At 31.4% G+C, this 12117-nt stretch overlaps 1 protein-coding gene and 2 long non-coding RNA genes across 4 annotated transcripts; 1 reads left to right on the top strand and 2 right to left on the bottom strand.

The window, feature by feature from the left end:
• Nucleotides 1-635: 635 nt before the first annotated feature.
• On the bottom strand, nt 636-2035 carry LOC132745625 (neuropeptide-like protein 31). The gene is made up of 3 exons (XM_060734576.1): nt 1809-2035; nt 1199-1338; nt 636-872 (listed from the first exon to the last, which is right to left on the bottom strand). The coding sequence occupies exons 1-2, from the start codon at nt 2020-2022 to the stop codon at nt 1244-1246; spliced, it is 309 nt and encodes a 102-aa protein (XP_060590559.1). The 5' UTR covers nt 2023-2035; the 3' UTR covers nt 636-872; nt 1199-1243.
• Nucleotides 2036-6379: 4344 nt separating this feature from the next.
• On the bottom strand, nt 6380-8585 carry LOC132745617 (uncharacterized). The gene is made up of 4 exons (XR_009627876.1): nt 8480-8585; nt 7533-7675; nt 7048-7145; nt 6380-6670 (listed from the first exon to the last, which is right to left on the bottom strand). It is a non-coding gene; the product is annotated as an uncharacterized LOC132745617 (long non-coding RNA).
• Nucleotides 8586-9400: 815 nt separating this feature from the next.
• On the top strand, nt 9401-11437 carry LOC132745604 (uncharacterized). 2 transcript variants are annotated; one of them, XR_009627874.1, is made up of 4 exons: nt 9401-9517; nt 9910-10040; nt 10767-10877; nt 11271-11437. It is a non-coding gene; the product is annotated as an uncharacterized LOC132745604 (long non-coding RNA). The 2 variants fall into 2 exon arrangements; XR_009627872.1 differs by lacking the exon at nt 10767-10877 and adding an exon at nt 10611-10737.
• The last annotated feature ends 680 nt before the right edge of the window (nt 11438-12117 follow it).

The following is a 12117-nucleotide window of genomic DNA, read 5'->3' as shown; positions in this document are numbered from 1 at the left end:
ATTGTTGTCCTAGAGGTTAGGGGTCAGCACAAGCCTGTTGCTACCACGAATAATGCTACTACCGTGGAAAATCTAATGAAACAAAACAGTCGGCTAATAGTTAAAGGTGATTGCAAAAAAAGTTAAGATATCATCAAAGTATCAAGGTAAGTTCATGTAACTTTTTCACCAAATCGAGGCGTACTCGTTGCGGTTAAGGCACGTGGCAGGCCAGGATTGGTTGGGTGACATAGTCGAGAGGGAGGCTCTGCAGAAGACCGTTTTGTTAAAAAGAAGCGTTTGTGAGATTGTCATTACCTATTTTTACCGCCAACGGGTGCTGAAAGGTCAAAGATGCATCGGAATGTACAGCATGACAAGACGCCGCTGATGGTACTACAGAAGGGGACCGACATAGCGCAAATATTCTGGCCCATGTGGTTAATTCCGACGGTCAGAATAAATAAACTGAAGTATCATCTCAGCATTTAAGTTTCTTACAGTAATTATAAATTAAAAAAAGCTTTTTGCTGGATGTACCTATGTTTGGTTTGTAGGCGATAAAGCAATGCGCTTCATATAATTAAGTGATAACAATACTGTTATGTGATGATAACGTAAGTGGTGATAATAATTATAAGAGAGAAAGAAGAGTATTTTATGATTTGACAAATACTTTATTAAAGACTGACCCGAGCGTACACGACATTCAGTGATAACGACAATATTCATAATAACAAAAACAATAATGTAACGGTGATGACATGTGACGTAAATAAGATAATGTAACGTAAACGATAAAAATGAGTCTGTACAAAACTGTGGTGGCAGCTATTTCGTGGACTGTTGATGATGTGGCACTAATCTCTAAATCAAAAAGTTGAGGAATTTACCTGGAAGAAGACGTAGAAAAATCAAATATAAAGCTTAAATGAAGGGAGCAGCGTGACCTACTGTTGCTGTTGAGAGCGTTAATTTTTTAACGTTTGGCTTAGTTATTTGGGCTACTTTTCGTATTTCTATATGTCCAGTTACATGTTACATTTTTAAATTAAAAAGTGGTTAGAAAAACGCTTGAATTATTGAATAGACATCAGAAAATTTTAAGTAAGGCTTTCTCAATGTATGTAAAAGAAGGTCAATGCCTAATCTTAATATCAAATACACTAAAATACGTTCATCAATGGCTAATATACAAGACAGTTTCAGAAACACTTACCATACTAACATTGTTTTAACCGTTGCTAGGGTAACAACACTATATTTAACCGCTCACTGTGGAGTTGATGAGGACGATCTGATCGTCATTTCCGGTGTTGCTTCCAAACAAAGTGAACAAGATGACCAACAAACCGATCACTGTTTATGAAGAAAATAAATACGTTATGACACAACCGTTGAAAGAAAGGCATCATGTATATAAACAAAATACGGTCATTTGCAGAAATACATAAAATTACGGCCACTTGGTAACACGCATTCTTTCGGCTCTCATTTTCTTTTTCAATTGTTATACGTAAGTTATGAACGCTGTTAGTTATTAAATATCAAAAAAATGTAGTGATTACTTATTATGTTATGATTTTAGTTGTACAACTCTTGGTTCAATCCTTAAAAAGTGCCGTCCATTTTGCATGTAAAGCATGCATATGCATACTTGTTCAACATTCTACTTTGTTATTTTAAAAGTCATGAGAAAATGTTTAAATGAGTTTGATGCGTTTCGAGAAATAAAGAGTTTTAACCGGAAATTGATATGATATGTTTAATTATTTTCTCGAAGGGTTACCAAAAAATCCGCCATATGTCATGCTATAAACTTAACTTACTTGCAATAATGCCTCCGTTACCAATTCCGCCTCTATTTGTGTTTGGGTAGACAGGTACGTAGCTGGCCTTGCCGTAGCCGCCATATCCGCCAAGTGAGGCTCCCATACCTCCGTACCCTCCATAACCTCCTCCATATCCGAGGGCATCCCAGTCGGCGAGGGCAAGGCCGATACAGCATGCGAGGGCGATAGTGTAGCAAACTGCGGTCTTCATGGTTACGCTATAAACATAAAAACAATATCTTTATTAACATACCTTTCTATATTGTATATATTTATAATATATTACTTTCATTTTAAATGGAAATTTTAGTGAAAATTTCTAACGGAACAAATCAACTCAGTGAAAAATAAATTAGAAGTAATACGTTAACGCCTAACTGCACTACACTATCAGAACCATTTTATTTCTATTCAATTTATTTTTCTTCGAAAGAAAACAAAATGATTTTATCAAAAATAATAACGTTTTAAACTTACAGGAGCCCGTTATAAAATTGCAAATTATTTGAGCACTTTCTTCCAGAAAAGTAATCGCCAAATAAATTATTGAAAATACTTTCTCGAACTATGATTTACCCATATCGCAAAAATAATGTACTTTTTTAAAAGTTATACTTTATATTCACGTTAATTTATAGAGTTTAGAAATATAAAGAAGTAGTTGAATGCATTACCTTGTTGAGTTCTTTGACAGTCTTCAAAAGTTCTGTATTCGAAAAAAAAATTCAACTCGCTTTTATACTGATCGGGTTTTACATACGGGGAACTAATGCATAAAATTGCAACCTACGTTACGCAATATTTGCACCAATTACCCGTCTCTACGTTACAATGTGTAACGTAAGTGACATGTTACAGGAAGTAATGTATATCTAACTGTAACATATCTGCAGGCAAATGTTCTATAATGTGTAAAACACATAATACAGATATTATATGATTTAAAGTTATTTATTTATTTATTTATTTATTCATTAATTTTATTTGTTTTTCCATTTTTTAAATTATTGTCATACATTATAAATCATTTTGTAATTATATCACTGACAACACTTTTTTTATTAAAACATTATTTGAGGTTATCGTTGAATAATTGTTCAAACTACTAATAAAACTTGCCAATATAAAAATAAAAATTGAGCGAATTCTCTGTGCTGATTGTTCTTGTTCTTCTGTTAACAAGCTATATTCTCTTTTTATATCACATTGCTAGCAAACTGAGCACGATCATTCATTCATTCATTCATTCATTCATTCATTCATTCATTCATTCATTCATTCATTCATTCATTCATTCATTCATTCATTCATTCTTCATTCATTCATTCATTCATTCATTCATTTTCTGTGATGACGAAAATGATGATCTTTTTTTTTTTATATAATTTTTTGTGTTTCGTAAAAGAATTTAAAACTGTGTTTATCTGCAATGGGCAATGTAATAAAGTTTGATAAAGGGGTGTTATGCATATTATAAAATTCATCGTAAAATGATTTAGAACTGTGTTTATCTTGAATGGATAATTTAAACAAGTTTGATGAAGTGATTTTAGTTTAATAATTTTTTTTGTTCTTTGAAAACAATTTAAGAACATATTTTATATAACAAGTTTAAAGATATACTCATCCGTGAGAAAAATATTTTAATCACAGAAATTTATTGAAATATATGAAATTCTTACTGATATGTCTAATTTGAATAAAAGCTTGAATAAACAATATATTGGAAGCTGCGTTCCATATTACAAGACAAAAAAGTTGGTCTTTTCTTTAAAAAAAACTGCCATTTTTTAATGACACTATATTATCCATATTGTGACCACCTGAAGTATGCAGTCTTTTTAAGATGACATATACTTTGTGTGAAGTCAATCATTTTTATTTGATATTTATATAGAGACTGTGTAGCAATTATCAATATTTTCTAATATCAAATCTGAGCGTAGTATATCTTTAACAATTTCTGGTAACATTACCAATTGTCTTTTCCTTAAGCATTCTAAGATATAGAAACGATAACATGTTTAAACCAATAACAAAGATTAAAACGGATACAAATATAAAACAACAAAACTAAATCGACACTAACTTTTTAAAAAGAGGAAATTAAATTTTAGCTATCAATTTAAAAAAATCATTTTCCTGACATGCAGTATGTGATGATTTAAATGGCTGCTTGAATTTGTAATTTATAAAAGAATTTAAAATGGAACAACAATTGTAAATTTTGCAATTACATGTAATTAATAATGATTATTTATATGTGTTTTTCTTCATATATAAATAAAAAAGAGTTTTCTTCGTCTGATAAATTTTCTTTTCCATAAAGGAAGTTACTTGTACCTAATGGATGAAATGAGCGAGTAGAAGTGAAAAGTTGGAGTCTTTGACAGTTAAAAAAGAAATGTTCAGCATTCTCCTCGATATGGCAAAACTCACAATTAAGGGAGTCTGCTAAGTGATTGGTATACAGATCATCATTAAACGTGCATGGTAAACAGAAAATACTCTTTATCCAATTAACTAAATAATAAAAGCAACTTGTGTTGGTTTGAATTTTATCTTCTAGTTTCGTTTTGAACATATTTAAAGAAGGTGAGGCACGTACATTATTATCAAGAGTATTCCAAGCCGAAATTGCTGAGTGTATAAATGATGTAGACAATATTTCTCTTCGTCTTGCTAATGTAACATAATTATCATTATTTGTAAGGTTATATTGGCTACTTTCTGAGACAATATTTGAGAATAAAGTGTCCAGATAACTTGAAAGCTCCTCATTTTTAGCTTTGTACATTATTGATATTTTTGGCATAAACGGCGATCTGCTAACGAGACCCAACATATGTCGTTTAATATTCTTTCTATAGACCAATAACCTGTGTGCAAAATTCCAGATCATTTGCTCACTGCGTTTTTCTAGAAAGATAAATAGTAAAAAATGATCAAAAATTAAAAAGTTATTCAACACTTTCACTCATATCAGGTTAAACTAGCATGCGTATATTTGTTAAATATATTTTGCATATCTTTCAGATTTAAGTGCCCCGGTTGATCTATGTAAGATATTAAAATTTTAGGTTCTTATGCTTTTTAACCTCATTGGAGCCTTATCCGAAAGAAAGACATTTTCAGAATTTCGTCATAATAAGCTTGCGCTAGCTTTAAAATATTATTAAACATTGGCAGTCAATATTTTCACCTGTAATATAAGATAACAATAAACATTCAGAGAAAGATAATTACGTTGTTCCTTTGGGACCATCGTTTCTTGCATACAAAGCCGATGCGACGAATCGAGCAGATGGTGGACGTTGGTAGTCACGTAGTGATCTCCCCTGTTTTGTTTTTTTTAGATTTATATACTATTTATATATCAACATCAGGTGTCAAGTTCCGTGTGGCAGATGTAAAATGTAGACCCATACTTAACTTTAGTGTAATTATATTTTTCTTGTCCTTTGGAATCATTACTTCTAGCACATTTAGTTTTTAAAATTGAATACAGCTTAGGCCGGTGCTGGGGGGGGGGGCTTGTATTTTCTAGTTAGTTTCTTTTATGAACAGGCTTAATCAAACCTATAGTCTGCAATTACCTTTTGATTTTGTTATTATTGTTTCTGAGAGATATCTCCTTTTTCAGATGTTTGTAAACATTTAGCAATATATATCAGTTAAACTTTCTCAGTCTACTATAACTGAACAATGGTTAAACAAATATATAAAAAATGAAATGAATTAACGTAAGTGTTAAATCAATTATATGTGAGCAGCCATATTGGTATTTTCTCAAATAATGACGTCATAGCGATAAAAATCCTCTAATGCGACAATTATTTCCCGACAAATATTTCCCGACAACCATTTTCACCAGAGTTTATCATTTCTTTATAATCAAATCCAGCAAACCATTGATTTCTCTATACAATGTGTTGCTCACAATTCACTGTTAACTGCTCACATTCATTCCTGCATTTGAAAGGCAAGTTACGTTTCATGGAATTGAACCTCGGGACTGTCAAGTCTTTAAATGCCGCAGATCCGTAGTGCTAAGGTCATTATTTTTGCGACATGCTGCTTATAATCGACCAAGAGGTCTAGGTAAAATTAAGAATTTGTGTCAAATGACTTTAAACGTACAAAGTGTTTCCAAAGTACACGAGATATAATTCATATATACTTATAAATATATACTTATAATGATATGTATGTACCACAAATACTATTTTTGTAAAACTTAAAAGAAAAAAAAATGAAAACTATGTTAATGCTATGCCGTTACTTGTTGTATTGTGGTACTATACTTTGTGCGCTGATGTCGATTACCGAAGCGTTCAAATGTCATCAAATTTCCTGCTAGTTGCAGATGCCGACCACAATATTGCATTGATAGATATCAAATGCAGTTAATACAAACATTCTTACACCAAACTTTAGTCCACTAGCAATTAAAGAAAGCTATACAGTTTTACTGATCATTTATCTACAGTAAAAATAATAACAGCAAACTGCGGCAAATACATGTACATGTATATCATATCGTAAACAAAAGAACAACAACAACCATGATTATTTGGTATCCTGCAGACATTATTTTATTAATAAATGATCACAAAAGAAACAAGAAACAACCAAGTGAAATAAAACATAACGTGGTTAACGTAGAAGAAGAAGATGAAATAAAACGTCTCTATCAACAAATATGTACAACAACTAGCTGGGGGAGGGACCATATCTCTTTACACAGTCAGCATCATCGTACGCAAGGTCGTGATTCATTTGAAATTATTCTGTGACGCATGAAGTCAGAAAAATATGTCGACATTTCGCATTAACTTGTGAACCGGACTCATCAGAAACTGTAAAAAACAACAACAACAAAAACAACATTAATTATATTTTCTCATGTGTTGATATAATGTTGTCAATTGTTTTGACACAGTTTTAGATCATTTATCACAGACAACTATCGCTTTTACGACTCATTGCATGGCCATCAAGACGCGACGTCCATCCTGTGTTATGCAAATATTGCGTAAAACGTAGTAACTACAACGCGTCAATGAAAAAATAAAATATTTTTTACTGTAAAAAGAATCGGTTATGCGTATAGTTTCAATACTAAATTCAAGAAAGTAAATAAATTGCTTCCATAAATTCAATATGCAACATTCCTTCAATATGCTCTGGTACTCACGATTAAGATTGTAACATATTAGTTCACAAAAACACATACCCCTTTTTATCCTTCAAGTGTAGAGTTCACTAGAACAAGTTGATCGTTGCTCTGAGAGAATAGTGGTAGGAATATCAGGAGGAACAAAAGTGGAAGAACTAAAAATAAATAAAAAAAATAATTATAACAAAAACAAAATAAAAATGTTCAAATAATAACAAGAGAAATAATTGAAACAGACTAAAATATTCATTTAACTACAATTGAGGAACTACAAATACAAATAATGGCCTAACATCAACAGTAAAATAATTAAAACAGATGAAAAGAAACGGCAATTGGGGAAGAACTATAAACTGTTAAACAATGCACATTTATACACGTGTAGTAAAAATGCGCATTAATATACACGTAGTAAAAAATGCGCATTAATACACAAGTAGTAAAATGCGCACTAATACACACGTAGTAAAAATGCACATTAATACACGCGGAGTAAAGATAAGTAAAAAAAGGTAAAATATTCAATAAACAGTAAGACATACTTCCCCACCAACTGTTGTTGTTAGTTTGCTGCGGATAATAAGGGACATATCCCCCACCACCACCGTAGTAATTACAGGTGACACCGGCTACAAGCAGGCAAAACAATGCCAGAGCGGATATACCGACCAGCTTCATCACGTATCTGTAACATAATTATAGTATATTTTTAAACAAAAACTCCCTCTGAAAAAGTACAACAAAAAAACTATACTTAAAGGCATATTTTATTCAGAAATGAATATTGTTTTTCTTCTGAATCAAAGACAAAGCTTGTTTTATTTTGTTTGATAAATGGATTTAGAACATGTAAATGATTACCACGTGAAGTGTTAAATGTGAAGTAATTTGTTGTAAAATAACAAAATAACGAGTTTAAACAAAGTGGTTACCTGTCTTCAATACAAAATACGTAATCACTTTATTTTCACTGACTGAACGAGTACCGTTCTAGAAATTTTAACAGAATACCCCCCAAAAATAAGAAGACGAAGAAGAAATGAAAAAAATAGCAGTTTTGTTGCTTTTATTATATTTTTTGTTATCTTGTTATATAAAAAACATGTAATTTGTTAATTGCAAAAGTTGAAACAGTTATAACAAAAAGCTAGACACAAATTAAAACAGATCTTTCCAAAACAAAATAATCTGTTAACTCTTAATTTCTGCTACAGTTGAAAAAAAAATAACGAATAAATAAAAACTACACAGTCTATTAATCCATATACGAAAAATCAGCTATATAAAAATATACACACAAATGCGAGACTGTTAAAGACTAAAATATTACCTTTAAGACTTCATAGCGCGCATAGAATCAGGCATTTTTTGTATTAAATTAAGAATTTTTACAGGAAAATAACACGAGAATCGTTCAATGGCTTTTATATTTGTCTATATAAATCTTTTTGTAAGGATATTGAAATTTAAATATGACAAAAAATCTTACTTTTCCGCTGGTCCTGTACTTGTGACAGATTCCTACGTCTGTGGCTAGAACGGAAATCGAGACATAGCTTTATACAACCTATTAACGTCAAAGATGTACTTCCCAAAATTCGCAGCCATATTACCCGCCCAGTTCCTATTCGTAAATTTCCGTGAACGCTCGTCAAAATTCGTTTCATATTTTCATTGGTCAAGAATATACATGATTTGTCACGCAAATTCTATTAAAATTCAATTTTATTTTAATATGATTAACTATCAAATACTGGTAATAAGTTAAAAGATTGCCGCAAGGACATTTTGTTGTAAATATCTCACAACTTTTATGGGTAGTAAATTATTAATTGTTTTTGTACACTAGTCATTAAACAATAAATAAAACGAAGTAATAAGGTTTATTTTGATATCCAACCTATTCATATAATTATATTTGAAATAGAATGCTTTAACGATATTTTATCAAAACTCATACATTTTAGTAAATAATATTTATCAAACGGTGTGGTAAAACATATATTTTTATCTCACAGCACACCAATATAAAATAAAATTGTGTTGTGCTTTTTTTATCCTTTTCTGTGAAAGGCGGAACAATCTTGGGTTCATAATAATAATATAACGAAAGATGGTCAAAATTGGTAATTGCGCTAAAATACATTACATATTATTGTATCAAAATGAAAACAACGAAAAATGTAATTGTTTGGTGCATTGAAACATTAATTGGCGAACGGCAATCCCATTGATAAATTTTCCCTAAAGCAAGTTGTTTATCCGGAAGAAGGCAGATGCTGGACAATTTAATTGCAACAATAAAATTTGATCCTCAACATCAATTTCGTAAAGTAGTGCGACGAATTATAAATTCCGGGAAAAAATGGGCGGTACTTATTTTGTCAAAAGCAATACACGAATAATCCGCCAATAAAGTAGTTCCGTTTATTTTCATTGACAATGCCCATGTGACTATAAGATTGTTAGTGGGATCTTTCTCGACACAGTCTTGTCATCGCCCTTGTAACAAGGGACACCAGGGACAGTGAGTTTAAACTTTCGTTTTTTGTTTGTTTGATTTTTCATTTGAGAAGCTTAATATTTTAAATACTACAATTTTGGATAACTTGCTAAACGATTGTAATCAGAAACGTTTCAACTATCATAATTTTAAACTTTTTTAAATGGAAATGTACATTAAGATTTGGACAAAATTTTAGATTTTAAGTTTTGTAAAAAAAATTGTGAAATATTAATTCAAGTATGTGAAACAGAACCAATCGTAACTTTATAGGCACTGCCAAAAAGAACGAAATTACATGTATTTTATTGATGAAAAATAACTACATAGAAATATAAATGACAATAATTTACTCGCCCGAAATATCTGATACTTTTTGTTACATATTATAATATTTATATACATTTGACTTTTAGTCCATTCACCATGAAGGCTGTCGTAGTAGCGGTCCTGGCCTTGGCTTGCGTCATTGGTGTAGTGGTGTGCCAGTTTTATAACCCATATGGAGTATATGGAGGCGGTCAACAGCAAGAAAGCGTCGGAGGCTGTACGAATTATTCTTTATTTCAACTTAATATTTCAATATTGTCTCCAATAATTTATGAGTCAGCGACACATTTGTTACAAAGTGTATGATTAGTAAATGTTTATCTTTTTTAATCATGTATTGCATTTTAACTTTTTGTTTTGTGAATTTTATGTTTTAACGTTTGGTCCAACATGAACGTTTTGTCAAAATTTTTATTCAACATATAGATATTTCAGTTTAACATCGATTAGCTTCCATTCACTTGGTATCTGTTTTCTGTGTTGAGAGGTACCCGTAGTCACAACTATATAAGTTAAAACGACGTCCTTGAAATAAAGAAAACAAGCCAATGGCTGGAATATATTTTACTAGAGGACACTTCTTTGCCTTGATTAAATGGATGTTAAATGTCAGTAATTAAGTTCACTTTAAGTCTATCCTGGAAAACGGTTGACCAAGTTTTAAAGTAAACTTTTTCAAATTATAACGTTACTAAAACAAGTCATCTTTCTTTTGAAATTGCAAAGGGCATTTTCTTCTTAATTTTATAGTAAGTTTACTTCAAAGTGTAGTTAAATTTCTTTGCAGCGTTTTTGCCCCTGCTCGGCCTACTATTTCTACTAATTATATTGTTTGGCAACCGTTCTGGGACCACGACAATCTTATACGGTAACTATTCAGATCCCCCAGAAGGTAACGGTTAAAGATGTCAAAGGTAATCTTATTTCTCGTAATATTTTACAGATATCTTGGGAATGCTTGGTCTACTGTTTGTCCTGTTCTTTTTGTTCGTACGGGACGATGATTTTATCCTTGTAGGAAACTTCAGTAATCCTACTAATGGAGTAAAATAATGTAAGTCTTTTATTCTTAAATTAAAAAAAAAATAAATAAAGCATCTATCTAGAAACTGTGTTAAATTGTGTTTGTGTTATTTTAAAGATTAAAGACCAAGTTATCTCATCGTATCTTGATATATCTGTCTGTCATGTTGTTGTCTGTTGCTGTTAATAACCTTACGTGCATGTAAATGTGATATGAAAATGTCATTGATAATGTATTTGAATGAAATAAATATATTTAAATATCAACTTAACAGTAAATTGTGTAAAACGCATTTCAGTGCTTTACAAAAGGTGAATTATTAGAACAAATTAAAAGGTGAATTTTTGATACTGTTTTACACATTTCGTTCCCAGATTATCGGTATTTCATTGCTAACATATTTTTCTTTTTGACAATTTTCAGGTTTTTTACACAGATTATACCGGGCAAAGTATCAAGACGACTTGCATTTCAATCATAGGCATCCGGTATATCAGATGACACGCCTACTTGTTATTCATTCTTGCAATGTTATGCTTAAACTTCTCTGTTTCTTTGTAATGAAAATACATCCTGCAATTTTTGTAAAACCTGACTTTGTTTTTCCTTTGTATATACATGTACATGTTTAAGTACATGCATAGATAAATTCCCGTGAGTGTTATTTATTTAGTGTATTTGGGGTACATCTTATATACTTACTTACATATAAGTAAATATTGCAGAAGTTGCACATTATAGTAGTACAGCGTCTGGCTCGTTTACTGGTATATACGGCTGGTCCCGGTTAGATCCCGAACGGATGGTCCCGAGAAGATCCCGGACGGCTGGTCTCGGGTAGATCCCGAACGGATGGTCCCGAGTAGATCCCGAACGGGTGGTCCCAGGTAGAATCCGGACAGAGTATTACCAAATACATATACATGAACAATAATTCAACAGCTTCATCGCTTGACATCCACAAATCAATTGTAATATGCCTGTGATATGTACTTAATGTGATCACAGCTGAAAGAGGAGACCGATATGTTATATAACAAAATGATTATTTTAAAGATCAAATTCCGAGAACAGTCACCTAGCTAAACAACAGTTTAATACCCCTTGATATGATCACTGCTGAAAGAGAAGACCAATGTGTTATGTATAACAAAATGACTATTTTAAAGATCAAATTCCGAGATGAGTCATCTAGCTAAACTACAGTTTATTACCCCTTGTATCTCCTCTTTACAAGTTTATAAACACATATAGCACAGATAAAACGTAT

The sequence above is a fragment of the Ruditapes philippinarum genome, unplaced genomic scaffold, assembly GCF_026571515.1.
Source record: "Ruditapes philippinarum isolate M1 unplaced genomic scaffold, ASM2657151v2 ctg211_1_1_1_1, whole genome shotgun sequence".
Classification (NCBI taxonomy): Eukaryota; Metazoa; Mollusca; class Bivalvia; order Venerida; family Veneridae; genus Ruditapes; species Ruditapes philippinarum.
The sequence above is the reverse complement of the archived record's forward strand: the minus strand, read 5'-3'. Positions and strand labels throughout refer to the sequence as shown.